Source organism: Ascaphus truei, chromosome 2, assembly GCF_040206685.1.
Source record: "Ascaphus truei isolate aAscTru1 chromosome 2, aAscTru1.hap1, whole genome shotgun sequence".
Classification (NCBI taxonomy): Eukaryota; Metazoa; Chordata; class Amphibia; order Anura; family Ascaphidae; genus Ascaphus; species Ascaphus truei.
The window spans coordinates 132,275,397-132,291,865 of record NC_134484.1 but is presented as its reverse complement, the minus strand read 5'-3'; the positions used below and the strand labels follow the sequence as shown (position 1 = coordinate 132,291,865).

At 44.1% G+C, this 16,469-nt stretch overlaps 1 protein-coding gene across 1 annotated transcript in view; it reads left to right on the top strand.

The window, feature by feature from the left end:
- Positions 1-6,515: 6,515 nt before the first annotated feature.
- The window catches only part of LAMA3 (laminin subunit alpha 3), a 331,820-nt gene continuing 321,866 nt past the window's right edge, over positions 6,516-16,469 (top strand). The window contains exon 1 of the mRNA XM_075584995.1: positions 6,516-6,993. Coding sequence (XP_075441110.1) covers positions 6,658-6,993 — 336 coding nt within the window. The 5' untranslated portion in view covers positions 6,516-6,657. The remainder of the gene's footprint in view (positions 6,994-16,469) is intronic.

Sequence of the window (16,469 nt, the reverse complement as noted above, 5' to 3'; positions counted from 1 at the left end):
CCGGCCACGGTGGATAACGGACGCTCTGACACAGAGAGAGAGAGATAGAAGAGGGAGGAAGCCTAGCATTACTCAAAAACATGGTCACCAAATCTGATATAGAAAGACATTTTAGCGAACTTAAAAATATGTTTCAGGAGGAGATGAGGGAAATGAGGAAAGATATTGCCATCACGGGAAGCAGGACAAAAACTGGACGCCACAAAAAAGGCCCTAAATAAAAACATTAAAACAACCAACCACCTGAAAGGACAGCTTGCAGAATTAACAGAATGGTAGGAGGTCGCGGAGAACAGAGACCGCAGAACCAATATTAGAATCCGGGGGGTCCCAGAGGCAATTGTGGAAGTGGAGGAGTTTATATAAAAATGGCTGAACGTCATGCTGCCAGGGAAAACTGAGGCCGAAATTGTACTAGATAGGTGCCATAGGGCCCTAAGGAGTAGGCCGCAACCAGGAGACCCCCACGGGACTTTATTCTCTGTTTCCATTATTTCAAAATGAAGGAAGAACTATGTAACATAACATGAAGCACCAATAACCTCTCCTTTGAGAAAATTAAATTTCAAGTTTTTCAGGATCTTTCCCCCACAACCCTTCATCAGCAGGCGCCGCAAGCTACAGCCTATTACAAAGATTCTCCAGGATAAGGGGCTGAGGTACCCGGTGGATCTTTGCATTCGGGCTCCTAGTGCTAAAGGATGGCAGAGCTAAGATCCTAAAAGAACTGGCCGCGGGAGAGGAGTTCCTCAAAAGCTACAGCTCACAGGAACAATCACTCACCAGGGTTCAGAAGAAGAGTCCTCCTTGGAACCGGCCTGGTGTGTAGTGAGGGGATCCTCCTGTGGCCACCAGGATAAACATACCAATTAAGTTCAATCAAGCCCTTGAAGGGGTAGATGTCTGTTGACTAACATCCCTCCTGAGTTAAAGCGGCGATGCAGCAGAGCAACCAAATTTCTGTTATGTATTGCCCTGAGTTTGTTCCAGTGCAGTTTTTCAGTGCACACAGTGAGCTCAGTGGTGATTCAAAGGGAGGTGACGGCCAACAGAGATGGAGACGGAAGAACCGGAGATGGAGGAGTTTGAAGTGAGAGATGACCCATACAGCGGAAGCAGCACATGAGGAAGATTAGAGGAAGCTAAAGAAGCCCCGATTGTCAAGAGGTTGGTGCAGCACCCTGAGAGAGAGCGGGAAGTAAAGGCCCTTCTTCTTTGTCCACCACCTTTGGCGGCTTTTGCCGCCGCCCTCCATGTTTTGGTAGGAAGGAAGGCCGGCGAGAAAGGAGACCAGAGACATACCAGGAAGGACGATAAAATGTAGCCACAACCCCAATTTAAACAACAGAGGCGGGTAAGTACCCAGCAGAGCGGAGAGATAGAGCTACCTGGTACCTTGGACGGTTTTCATAGAGACACTAAGAGACAGTTGTGGTGTCCCCTTGGCCCAACGGACGAGAGGTTCTCAGCTCATAATTGAGGAAACAGACTCATCACTCTTATCACAAAATAGCTCTAGGGTTCAAAGAGAGAGGTATAGGCATATATCCAGAATGGTATGAATGGGAACAGGGACTCATGTCTAAGTAGGATAGAATTAAGCGGTACTCCTGGAATTTAGCGCTCAGACTTATGTAGAGACACTGACTAGACGTAAGGGAGGAGAAAGAGTTAAAGAGGCAAGGAACAATGAATACCCAATAATAAACAACACATACTTTCAGTTTAGGTTTGTGAGATCAGTTGGATAATTTGAAGATAGGAGGGGAATGTTGTTCAGGGTGAAAACATGGGATAGTAGGTATTAAGTAGGTTATCTTTAGCAAAAGATAACAAAGGTAACAAAGGGGAGGAGAGAGAGTGCTCCGATTTAATATATGTGATCACAAGTAACCACAAGTACCAGCTTCTGTAGAGATATTATGCCCTGGAGGGGTGGTTTAGAGAGAAGAGAGATTAATTACGCTGCACCACTGAACTGAACTGATTGAAACAAAAAAGATTCTATAGAGCTTATATACATGTGTGCTAAACCAAATTAAAATGTAGTTTCTAACAGCACTGTGTCCATCACTTTGGAAAACAATTATAGGAAACGGAGAGGTCATGTTACAATTTATATTCTACAATTTACTATTTTCTTTCTTCCTCTAAAGTTAAAGTGTCTTTCACAGTAGTTGTATTTTTCTCTGTATGTTGAAGATATATATCAATTTGCTGGGCAGAGGAGTTCCGACCCCTGTTGTCCTCATGCAATTTGTGGCAGGGGTTTAGTCCCTAATACTAAAAAATGTCCCTTGGATCCCTGGGCATGTTTCTAGCCTGGGACGCTCCCATGAGTCCCAAACACAAAGTATGTAGCACCCTTATATAGCTACCAAGAGTCCCACACATAACGTATGTAGCACCCTCATATAGCTCAAAGAGAATCAAACACAAAGTATGTAGCACACTTATATAGCTACCAAGAGTTCCACACATAACGTATGTTATGTAGCACCCTCATATAGCTCCAAAGAGAATCAAACACATAACGTATGTAGCACCCTCAGCTCCCAAGACGCACCTTATACAGCTCCCTTAAACTCTATGGGAAGGTACTGTAGCACTCTGCTATATTTCCCTAGCCTGGTATATAAGTCCTGGTAATAGCAGGCAGTGCTAGGGTTAATAAGTTACAAGATGGTGAGATCACATCCCCCCATGTCTCAGTATTGTGGCAACTTACAGACATAAATATCTGGGCCTGTGAACTGCTGGGACCACATGGCAGGATGAGGGCCTTGCTACATTTGATTCTGCCCAGTTACAGGGACAGAATAGCTTGGCCCCTCCTGCCTCACTACTTAGGGCAGGGGGCGTAAACTTTTTCCCCTGCGCCCCCCTGCCAGCGGTCACCTCACCCCTGCGCCCCCCCTCACCCCCACTTACCACAGCTCCGGCGTCATGATGTCACATTGCCATAGCAATGTGACGCCACATGACCTCGCGGCGTCATCTGACGCTGCGTTGAATGGCAACGCGTGTGGAGCCAAGGTAAGTAAAGGTTTACAGAGGCCCTGCAGCTCCCCGGCACTTCATTTAAGTGCCTTCGGGAAGCGCGCGTGGCCTCTGTAAACCGCGCGCCCCCCCCACAGGCAGTCTCGTGCCCCCCCTGGGAGTCGCGCCCCCCAGTTTTGCGCACCGCTGCCTTAGGGGGTGAGTGAGTCCTAGTTCTGCTAGCCATGGGCTAGAGTGTTTGCCCTAGCCTTAGGCTAGGGACCTGTTCCTGCCTCACCCTTAGAGGGTGAGGGGAGTACCAGCCTTCATCAATGCTGGAAGATAAGCAGTTCCAGAATGGGAGCTGATCAGACCAGGCTGGCCGAACACTGAAAATCCTCCTGGCCTTGTACAACAGTCAGGGTGAGATTCCAGAGATGTGGGGGACTAGAAACTAGTAGGAGTCAACTCTTGCGTGGGAGGTTGGTGTACCAGGCTCCCCTGTTCAATGCAAGGCCTGAGGTGGACTAGAGGCTAAAGCCTGCATGGAATGCCTGTCTGGAGGGGGAGCGGTTACTCTGGCGTAATGCCCGTTCACTTGAAAGCCTGTCCAGATGATGGAAAGATGTGGTACCCCAATAAAACATCATGTTTGAAAAGTTCCTGGCGCCCTATCCATTTGTTTATTACTCCTATCGCCCTGGCATGACCCGACAAGGAAAAGAGACTCAGGAGAAGGCAAAAGGTAAATCCTGCTAAGCTAACATTCTGTGAGCAGTGAGCAGGTCTGAACCCTGTCAGGGAGAGTGTGTAGAGATTGCATAAAGACTATTAGAGACTGTTATTATTACCACCACCCAAATTATACTTTATATCAACCCTTCTTAACCAGTGACACCCTATCTCCTCCCGCCACACGTGTCCAGTATTACCAATGATGCAGCGGCAAGCGCAAGGGCTGCGGTCGGATGCGGCAGCAAGCGCGTGGACGGCGGATGCGGCAGCAAGCGCGTGGGCAGTGGATGTGGCAGCAAGCGCTTGGCGGCGAGCGCGGCGGATGCGGCAACAAGCGCTAGCCTGGTGCTGAGACTGGATGGTGGCCGGGCGCAGCCAGGTGCACAGTGCACTCGTATGAGTCGGTCATGTGATGTGGAGGAGAGGACAGCGGGGGCGGAGCCGGCAGCCCGGCAGAGACAGATCCCGGAGAGGTCTGCGTAAGGACAACATTTGAAGGGGGGGGGATAAGATGATGATAATTATGGGGGCCAGTCTGTGGAGATGAGATGATGATGATGATGGGGGGCGGGGGGAGGGAGATGATATGATGATGGGAGGGGGAGAGGATAACATGATGATGATGATGGGAGCCAGCCTGTGGAGATGAGATGATGGGGGGCCAGGATATGATGATGGGGGAGGGGGATAAGATGATGATGGGGGCCAGTCTGTGGAGATGAGATCATGATGATGGGAGCCATCCTGGGGAGATGAGATGAGATCATGATGATGGGGGCCAAGAGGAGATGAGGATGGGGGAGGTGGGGGTATATATTTTATGTATTGTGGAGGTGGGGTATATTTTATATGTATCGGGGAAGTGGGGTATTTTTTTATATGTATTCGTGGGGCGAGGGGGTATTTTATATATGTATTCGGGGGGCGTGGGTGTCGCATCTTTTACCATTGTGTCTAGTATTTTTGAACAAGCCACCTGGCAACCTTACCAGTGTACATTGTAGGTTTGTATGTCAATACTGCAATGATTGCACACAGCAAAAAAATCTTTTAACCTACAAAACCACCTTAGGAAATCCAGCAGGGGGAGTTTTCTTTTACTCAATATAGACTGTTTTTTTCTGGAGCATTAAGGGTGTCAACGCCTATTTTTTTTCAGATTGTAAATACATTTGAGGTTATAAACATAAGGCCTCCAATTTTGTATATTTTTCAAAATGGTCTGGGTTACCCTATACAAATGAAGATGCAACATGGCATGCAAGTAGTTAGATATTATGAGGCATGTTCCTTTATTTTATTTCTGTATTGGTTCATGGTCTACTTTAAAAATTCAGATTTCGTTGGCCTTGTTAATGCTGAATTTCCCCCTATTACGAATCCCAAGATCAGCAGTTATTTTCCCCTTGCTCCGGTCAGCTTTGAAAGCAGGAGCCAATAATAAGGCCTCATAGCTGCAGCTCACTCGTTGTCCACCATCGTTTTCTGCCAAACCTGCAGGAGGCAGGAGACATAAGATTGTTACAGTCATGCTCTGCTATACCAAATACCTGCCCGTTCAGGTTGGAGGAAAGAATACAATTAAAAACAAATCGTGAGCAACATGAATCATTGCTTTATTTACACCTGTCACATATTGTGAGTCACTGCTTAAGTTTATGGCAACATGCAAATAACATTATACTGTACGCATCCTTTTTTTTGCCATCCTGAGGCATACTCCATCCGACAATGAGCAGCCACTTTACCTTTTGTTTCAACATTGCGACTTATTCCGTCTAGATAGTAAGATATTATGAGCAGGGTCCTCATTACCTTCTGTATCTGTTTGCGCTTGGTTGTCCTTATTTTGGGTCATTCTGTTTACAGACTGTCATTTATTTAATTCTGTTTCCTCATTGTACCACTCTGCAGAATATGTTGGGGATTTATGAATAAACATTACTATTAATTGTAAGCTCTTCTGCACAGTCCTACATGCCTTAGGCTGCGCTTATAGTGCCGACGACTGTAATAGCGATGCAACGTCGTGTCAAAACAAATGAATTGCAGCTGTCGCGTGCGCTTATAGTAAGCGCGGCGCGATGGAGCGACGGCTTGGTCGCGATCGCTGGAAATCATCTCAATTTGAGTTTTCCAGCGACCGTAGCCTGATGTCGCCGTCGCCGGCACTATAAGCGTAGCCTTAGGCTACGGCCCCAGTATTTACTGCTGCCTGGCGACCTGGCGGCGTGTGCACAGAAGAAAGCGGCAATCGGCGGTCTGTGGTGGAGCAATGGGATGCGCGGGGTGGGGGCCATGATGGGGACGTGGCCATGATGGGTCATAGAGTATCTGCCCTTTCATTGGATGCCCGCCGACCACGTCAGGTACAGGTAGACAACATTCTTGTCTTCACTGCCAGCGTACGCATCATCGCGCTTTGCGCGCCCTCACACACACACACTGGGGCCTGCCCCATAGAGGGCTGTGCTGTGGTATGTGGCGCGCAACGCCGCAGCTGCCACTGGGGGACCTGGCCTTATATATCATTTGGTTCATAATAACATCACGCTTTCATTGGAACTTTCCAATGCTTGGAAAAATAAACTGCATAATATTAGATATGCTGAAGGAAATTGCTGCTTTAAAGGGACACAGCGGACTAGCATCAATTGTACCCAAGCAACTGTGCACTGTGCCCAAACAGGGAGACTGCCTAGATAGAGCACAGAGGTGCAGCAGCCTGTGTGACCCGGTCAGGTTGCTGCTCAGGGGGTGTGTCATTTCCAAGTCTACTCACTAGACAGGGAGCTGCCTGCTGCTTTGTTTTCAAGCACTGACAGCAACAGTGTGAGCCAGAAGGGGAAGGAGAGCAGAGCAGAGGAGGCTGTGTTTATCGGGCTCAGGATCTGGAGGGCAGCTGCTGAGATCTAGAGCGGTGGGATACGTGCTTCAGTGAGGATGGTGCTGTGGTTCAGAAGCGCCAAGTGCCCACCTGGGAACAGTAACAAGACTTCAGCCTGCAGCCTTACCCCAGCCTGCTCCCTCCTCACAGGGGCACTTTGTGGATTTGTACTTTTGTCTTTCTTGCTGCATGGGGTCTGCAGCCAGGACTCAGCAGGTGCAGGGAAAGGTTTCAGCCTGCACCCTCCTTATTTTAATCTGGCAGAGGGAGCCAAGATCAAGGCGACAGCCACCTGCGGAGAGGAGGAGAGCGTCTCACAGCCCAGGATGGATCTGTACTGCAAGCTGGTGGGAGGACCTGTTGTCTCCTCCACACCGGGGCACACTATCCAGGTACCGAGCTCTCGCCAGGACAGTCGCAGCATTGCAAGCCCAAGCTACACGCTCTGTTGCTGTTTACATACAAAATACAATATCAGAGAAAGGGTCATTCTTAATAACTCACATGTAGGGTCTATTGCATTCAGCTATACCAGCTTTTCTCTCCTTTGGCTCTTGTGCACTTCACATGCATATGGATCGTATTTGGGAGAACCCATAATGTATACAGTGTCAGAGTTTACATGGTGCAGAACTGATGTGTATAAAAAAACAGCATCAAATAAATGAAAGAGGAAAATCCTATTGCTAACAATGTGATTTTATTTTCTTTGATTAAACTGGTACCATTTTTGTTATGGCCAGGTCCTTGGTCATATCCTCCAACTGTACGTATTGCTCAGCTACCTGTCTTTTTTCTCTATTTACAGTACCTGTCTTCTATGTCCCGTGCCTACAGTATTAAATTTAGCTGTACCCTTTGTACTGTACCTATTTCTGCCTGTGGTTAAAGTATGTGGGAGATTGATAACACCTCTAATCGGCTGCTTATGAACGATATAACACCAGTTCTACAGTGTGTATGTGTACATATATATATTTATATACATAAGCACACACAAATCTAAAAAGCCACATTTTATTGGTAATATATATATATATATATATATACTTAGTTAAGTAATGGTGGGTAAAAAAGTGACAAAAACCCTCCACAGCAAAGCATATAGCAAATGGAAATATTCCTGTATGCTCATTTGCATGTCTTAGACAGGTCTGCAACCTTTCACCATTATCACCCAGCACACAGCACTTCCACTGCAGCAAGGGATTGTGGGAAATGACATGCAAATGTACACACAGGGTCACCTTTTGCTTCAAAACCATTTTTAACATGGTTCCCTATAGGCTTAAGTTTGCTGCATGGTCACAGCTTTATAAAGGAAAGAGGAGAGAGCGCACGCCCCATAGTATAAAACCGTAAATTTATTGAGGGGAAGGGGGGTAAAAAATGCACTCACAAGGGTACAAGTTTTAAAAGCATATCGTGATCATAATCACCACCATCCGGTAACTGCAATCGATTCTTTAGAAGACCCTCGGTCCCGAAGATGGAAGAACCACACTCTAGTAGGATGTCCTGGGTAAGTAGATAGTTGGGAAACAAGTTCCAAAGATCCCAAAGGAATATAACCTTGCTGGCAGGTCTCTGTGGCGTCCGGCGCTCGAGTAGGTTTTCTCCTGCGCTCCGTGATGACGTAGTGTCTATGCGTCTTACGTGATGACGCTCCCCGACGCGTTTCGTCACACACGGGTGACTTTTTCAAAGGGTAGTGGGGAAGAATGATACGGCCACATATATATACCCTAATGGTTCCGTAACACACCCTACAATCAGCTGAGTATAATAATAAAGGTGATTGGAGCCGAAATAGCTTCTAATGACACTATGGAATATTGTAATACTGAGAGAAACACATACTGCTATTAGAACTGATAGAATCAATAAACACACTAAAGAGCATGAGAGGCTACTACTACATGTGGATACCATACTAAGTATATTAGTAACCATTAGGGTATATATATGAGGCCGTATCATTCTTCCCCACTACCCTTTGAAAAAGTCACCCGTGTGTGACGAAACGCGTCAGGGAGCATCATCACGTAAGACGCATAGACACTACGTCATCACGGAGCGCAGGAGAAAACCTACTCGAGCGCCGGACGCCACAGAGACCTGCCAGCAAGGTTATATTCCTTTGGGATCTTTGGAACTTATTTCCCAACTATCTACTTACCCAGGACATCCTGCTAGAGTGTGATTCTTCCATCTTCGGGACCGAGGGTCTTCTAAAGAATTGATTGCAGTTACCGGATGGTGGTGATTATGATCACGATATGCTTTTAAAACTTGTACCCTTGTGAGTGCATTTTTTACCCCCCTTCCCCTCAATAAATTTACGGTTTTATACTATGGGGCGTGCACTCTCTCCTCTTTCCTTTCTGCAGATTCCATTCGGATGTGGTTAATCCCTTTGAGAGCAGCCGGAGACCCCCTATACCCACCTTCATTTTTCATCATTGGACTATTGTTTTGAGGACTGGTTTTTACCCTCTTTTTTGTTTTTTGTTATTTCATTTATTAATTTTGTTTGTTACTCATTATCACAGTATATATTATATATAGGTTATACACTGTTTATTTTAACTTACAATAGGATAGGCACTTATTTAAGTATATTTTATATTGAATTTTTGTTATTCACAATTAATTAGCACATATAGTTAATTATATCTTATATTCACTTATAATTACACCCTCACTAGGCGCTGCTTTTTTGTTTTGTTTGTCTCATATATATATATATATATATATATATATAAAGCAGAAAATAGCCGTGTTAGTCCAGTTGCGATATTGCAGAATAAATGAGTTCTTCAGTATTAGGTGATACCTTTTTTATTGGACTAACAATTTATGTCATTGGACAAGCTTTCGAGAGTTAATACTTTGTATATCAGTATTGCTTGACCTGAAGAAGAGAGGAGAACTCTCGAAAGCTTGTCCTATGACGTAAATTGTTAGTCCAATAAAAAAGGTATCACCTAATACTGAAGAACTCATTTATTCTGCAATATATATATATATATATATATATATATATATATATATATATATATATATACATATATATATATATATATATATATATATATATATATATATATTATTAAAAAAGCAATTTATATATATCTGTGTAAGATGTCATCAATTGTGACCAGCTAATTAGAAAATTAGAGTCGGAGGGACTAATAACACTATGGCCCATATTTTCTAAGTGGTGCAATATCAAGATGCCTTCAGGGGCCAGAAGACACCTCATGACTCATCTAAGTGAATAGGTCAGGAGCAGTCTTATGTAGTAGCATCACTTTGTCAGTATAGTCCAATCCAATATTTACATTTTATGACTATAATAGCTACTGTATCATTAAAACAAACTTACTGTCACAAATCTTATTGATATGGGAAGGAGAGGAAATAATCATCTTTAGCAGATACTTTTTACTGCATATCTATACTGGTATATACTGTAGTAATTAGGCTTATATATAAGCATGGATAATTTGTGTGATATATATGAATGAGAAAAGGAACGTAAGAACAATCATATATATACAAAATCTGACAGTTATATGTTTAGTGTACTTTGTTGTATATAATGGTTCGGACATAGATTTGCTTGTAGAAGGATAGGATCAATGGCCAGGAGTCATCAAAGTTCTAACCGTGCTATCGCGGCCGAATCGTAGTACCTGCCATAGACTCACCGACATAGCGCGGATCACGATTTCATGACTTCCGGCTTGTGTGTGTTATTCAATAGCTTTATTATGTGCATCTGTCAGAGGTCAGACAGCATTAAAGAAATAAAGAACGTGAAATAACTGGGCGCTCTTTTAGTGGAACTGATAATAATAGTAAAAAGTGACAGTGAAATTGTGACTGATGGATAATGCAAATGCATAGTGAATTTTAGTGGAAAAAACCCATACAGTAGATACGCTGCTCAAACCCGAAAAGAACATCCTCGTGATTCTTGTATGTTGAATCTTCTTGGCATTAATTCTGCGCTCCCCATTGCCAAGAAGATTCACCATTAAAGAAATGTTTAAAATACACTTATTAAGCACTAGATAAATTGTGAAACTGTCTCAACTGTGTTTCTGACATTTTTCACGAGTTGTAAAAATGTTTTTGCAAAAATTGTTGCATATTGTTACGGTTGCGTACGTCGCTGTGTACTGTACTTGAGACAGACCCCCTAGGCAGAAGTGGAGGAGAGAGACAAACCCGTAACCCCAAATCCTGAAGAGTAGAATCATGAGGTCCGGGTTCCGAGGTCAGGGCAGGAGAAGGTAGGATGTTCAAGGTCACTGTTCCGGGGTCACGGCTGGAGAAAGCAGAGTAGTAGGGGTCACAGTTCCGTGGTCAGGGCTGGAGAAAGCAGGTTGGTCGTAGTCACAGCCTGGGATTGGAACAGGAAGAAACAAGGCAGGCAGGATACGGCAATAGCAGGAGTCCAGAGAAACAGAACCTTGCAAAGGCAATGAAGAGAGGGTAATGAATCCTTATAAAGGGAGTAGACAGGTGCAGGCAATTGTTTCAGAAGGAGGCCGACTTCCTGCCAAGGTGGCCATGTTGGTAGATGCAGATGTGTTGCCTCGAGGGCCATATTGGGAGATCCTTATAATATTCAGTCTTAGATGCTGCAAGAATCTGTAAAATTGAGAGTGCGAGAGTTCAAGAAACCTATTTAGTATTGTAACCAATCACATATACCTCCCAAAACTCTCTTCTATATAACATGTGGAGAGATATGTGTGATCACACTTAAGATTCCTGGCAAATATGCAAATTAAAATAATGTCAGGTATCTCAGGTGTCACTCTCTCCACGTGAGTCAATGGGCCTCTCTCTTCTCTCTCAAAACTCGTATTTCAAGGAAAGCTTCGAAGTTTGATCGAAAATGACAACGTCCTAAGGAAAATGTTTAATTTTACTTTGACTTTTTGGAATTTGTAAACTATAAACGAAACATACAGTAGGTGAAGCACATTTAGACAAGTTCACATCTCTACTGGAGAGATAGCTGTGAACATACCTGGGAAGTATGCTAATTTAAATCATTTGCATATACATCCATTGCGGGTTCCTATTGGACAGCAATCCAAATCCCAGTGTGAAACCAGTACCTTCAATGATAAGTATCTCTGGAATCAGGGGGCCCCCGGAACTGGAAATAATGAGAACTACCTGCAGGAAGCGCACAGACAAATGTCTGATGCAAAGTATTGCACCAAACTGCAGGAGCATCCAACAAAAAAAATACACGAGAAAACTCAACAGAATCATTAAAACACTCCTGATCCACACAAGAGAACAAATTCTGGACCTGATACCAGCTAACCCAGAACCTGACACATTCTACATGCTCCCTAAAATTCAAAAAGAGGGTAACCCTGGGCGCCTGATCATCTCTGTATCTGGCACACTGACTGAAAATATTTCTGGCTGGGTGGAAGGAATTCTAAAACCACTTGTCGGGAACACACCTGGCTATATCCAGGACACCCCCAACCTACTAAAAAAACTTAATGACATTGGCCCTCTCCCAATAGGAACACGACTAGAAACCATGGATGTAGAATCACTTTACACAAACATCCCTCACAAAGATGGGATTTCAGCCTGCAAATACTTTCTGGGACAGCAGGATCCACTCACAGAGACAGTAACTAAATGCATCAAATTTATTCTGACCCATAACTACTTCACAGTTGGAAATGACACAAACCTCCAGACAACCGGGATCGCTATGGGCACTCGAATGGCGCCACAGTATGCCAATCTGTTCTGTGCAAAACTGGAAAGTGATTTTCTTTCCACCTGTCACTTGAAACCCCTTAAATACCTTTGGTAGATCAATGACATCCTCCTGATTTGGACCTCTGGTGAACAGTACCTCATACAGTTCCATGAGAACTTCAATACTTTCCACCCGACTATCAACCTCAAACTCACCCATTCCCCGGAAGTACATTTCCTAGAAACCAAAATTACTATAAAGAACAACCAACTACAGACCTCTCTCTATATACCACAAACCTACAGACAGGGCCAGCTATTTGAGGGACAACCGCTTCCACCCCCCACACATACACATTAAGCATGCAACCATCTACAGTAAAGCCATATGATACAACCGGATATTTTCCGACACAGCAGACAGAGACCAGCGGATTACAGCCTTGAGATTGGATTTCATAAACCGTGGCTACAACCACAGAATTGTAGACCAGCAAATCCACAAAGCCACCAAAATACCAAGAAGTGATTGTCAAGATAGAGAGGGTTTGGCCCGGGATTAAAGGGGTTACACCCCATTTGGCCACCCTCTACTCTCACCTGGGAAGCAAGGGGTTAACTGGACTGAGGTCCAGTAATGTGTTTTGCCTTGCTTCAGTATCCAAAGGTTTATTCCCCTGTGTAAATGTATTGTGTTATCCTGGTGTTTGCACTCACACATACACTAGGGTTGATGCGGGAGGGAATGGGTTAATGTTAAAATAGTGATTATAGCCCTTTGTGTAATTTTCCCGCCTTTTCAGGCTCCATTTTGCAGCCGTCCATAGGTCGCCATTGAGCCTCCATGCTTTCTAATGGCAGAAGTAGCGGTTTTGGACCTGTTTTCCAGCGACGACCAGCAGGTGGCGTCCAAGAGGAGGAGCGGCAGTTTCCCATTGTAAGTCAATGGGCTCATTGACTTCAATGGAGATTCCTCAACGCCGGCCTCGAGGAACAGATTGGCAGCCATCGAAACCGCAGACCGCAAAAGCGGATACAATGTCTTTTAAAAGAGTTTAATCACTACGGTCAAGTTCAACGACAATTGGCGTGGGAATCTTGGGTTCTAGGGCCCCTGGGAATAAAGTTATTTTTGTCCCTAGCTCTTAGGAACCCCCACACACGATCCACACCGGGTCCAGGAATGAGAGACCCCCGTAAGGGGTCGAGCGAAGAAGGAGGGTCGCACCATTGAATCTAATGGCGGCGGGTGCCATGCATTGTCAATGGCGGCGCCGGCCATGGATTCCAATGGGGAAAAGCCTCATGGCGAAAAAACGACTAAGTGTAAAATGTTGAAATGTGTAAGTCTATATCTTCGGTTCTGGAATGACCAGAGGGATGGGATTTGGGTGGCATGTAGCCAAGGATCCGGCTTTAATGCATGCCCCTTCCCAGCCCCCTCAGACCAACCAGACGGAGTGTGGGCGAATGTAAAGATTTGTGAATTTTCTCATAGACTTCAATGGCGGCGGTTTCCCCATTGAAAGTCTATGGCGGGAAACTCCATTGATTACAACGGCGGAGTTGCTCCATTGAAATCCATGGTGGCGGAGCCCGTTGTTTTCAATGGGGATTTAGTGAAAAGCTGAGATTTCTTTTTAGCAGAGATTTTTATAATAAAATATGAAACGGTTTATGTGGTATTTGTATAACTCCGGTTCCGAAGGTCATAGCGGGCTGAAACTTGGACCCTATAGTGTTCCATTAAGGTCTGGAAAGTTTGGACCCGCTGGACCTACCAGAACTGGGTATTTTAATATGTGTAGGTATTAAAATGTATATGGGGTTTTGGATCTGCTCTGAAAAATGCAGACTCCATCTGCTATGTTAAATAAGGCAGGAAGGGCATCCTGAGGAATTAACATAGCCCAGTGATCAAAAGCTAACTGTCCTGATTGTTTATGCTAAGGGCAAGAACAAAGGGGCTGAGTGTTTTTAAGTGCCGGTCTTCACACTTACAGGGAAGCCAAAATCTCCTTCAAAGAGATTTTTGCTAGACAGCTCGGCGCCTAGAGTGCAAGAGAAGGGTTGAAATGGTATATAAGTAAGAGTCAGCCCTTACTCAATTGTCTTCATGTGTCTTCATGATCTTCATGTATTGCTGTGATGTCTTCATCTGAAACTGAATTATGGAAGAAATGGCCCATCCTGTATCCTGATGGGTTTTCTTGTCCTAACCTTTAAGTAAGTGTCCATATTTTGTCTGTTATTTGTATATCTCGTGTGTTCACCTTTTTCAAGGAATAAATTATATTTTATCATATCTAAGTCTCGTCCAGTTCAACCCAGTTATATTCTTGGTGGTGTATTATTCATAGCCTGTCACAAAGCTCCCGTCACAGTGATCTCCTTGAATACAGAAAGAAAAAGACAAGTGAAAGAGACAAGCGACAGGGTACCTTTTGTTGTCACATATATCCCACACCTAGAAGCCCTACACAAGATCGCCAGGGAACTACAACACATTCTCCAGGAAGATAGAAGACTGCAACAGGTCTTCCCTGAAACACCCTTATTATTATACAGACAACCTCATAATCTCAAGGAAATGGTGGTGAGAAGTAAAGTATTCAACAATACAACTGAATGCGGGACAAGGCCGCAAGATGCGAAACCTGCGCAATGCTCCGCACAGCGGGCACAATACAAATACCACACAGGAATCTGGAGTACAATGTCAAAGGAAGGTTTTCCTGTTCCACCAGCAATGTCGTGTACCTTATCATGTGCATGAAATGCTCAGAGGGCTGCTACTACATAGGCGAGTCTGGACAGGAGCTAAACAAGAGAATAATCTGTATCACACGTGGAACAAGAGACAGTCCTGTCGGCAAACATTTCTCTGACTATGGCCATAAGATGAACGATCTGAATTTGGCCATTTCAAAGGTAATCTCAGAACACCAAAAGATTGCATGAATACAAGCTTTTGAAACTGTTGGGGACACTCACTGGTGGCCTAAACCAAGACTGCAGCTTCATGAGCCACTACCCTGACACAAGAGATCTCTCTTCCCACGAGTGCTATGGCTAATGTCTATAAATACTGCGCTGTATTAATACACACGCACACCTGTCTCTTACACATACAAAGCTACAATGAAATTCTATCCCTTTATACCAATAGGGACTACATAGTAGCCACACACATGCACAGAAAGGCAACACCCTCTTACATTTCAACACCTACCCACGCCACTGTTATACACCCCCCCCCCCTCCACACACACCTTTTTAAAGCACTGTATACACAGTGGGCACTTTATAAATTAAGATTTACACACATACACACATAGACATGCATACTCTAAGATCACAAGCATTCAGGGACCATTTAACACCTTAAGTCTAAATCGCATACTGCACAGGGGGAGGGATAGGCTTCACCCACAGATAATATTCCAAGCTGCCTTGTTTGAAAGTAATATTTTTGGCTTAATCCATTGTAACATCGCCCGAAGAAGAGATCACTGTATCTCGAAAACTCGCACAAATAAAAGCATTTCGTTAGCAACAGAACGGTATCGACTATTTGTTTTCGATTTTATATATATATATATATATATATATATATATATATATATATATATATATAAATATATATATATATATATATATATATATATATATATATATATGTTAACAGTGTTCGACAAACCTATACATTTGCACACCCCGGGCGAGTGGATTTAACATCATGGCGAGCTCCTATTGGCCCAAGCAGCACACGTGTAGTACTAGGTGGCGAGTAGATTTTTTTGTTCGGCGAGTAGATTTTTTGGTGATTTATCGACCACTGTAAGCCTTTCTTCTTAAAGGCTTTAACTAGTTTCTTTTTATCGTAATCATCAGCGATGCCCTGTACTGTAGTGAGGGTCTTTCTGCCGATCCTCTGCTGGATCCTTATATGAATGGAATCTTCTGTCAATTTAGATTTGGTTGATTTGAGTTTACATCTACAGTTGTAGCCTGCAGCGATCACTATTATCCCATTGCATGCAGTGGGAGACCTATCATTTAGAGTATAGAGAACTGAATCTCCTGAGTGGTGCTACCAAAATCTATTTTAGATTAT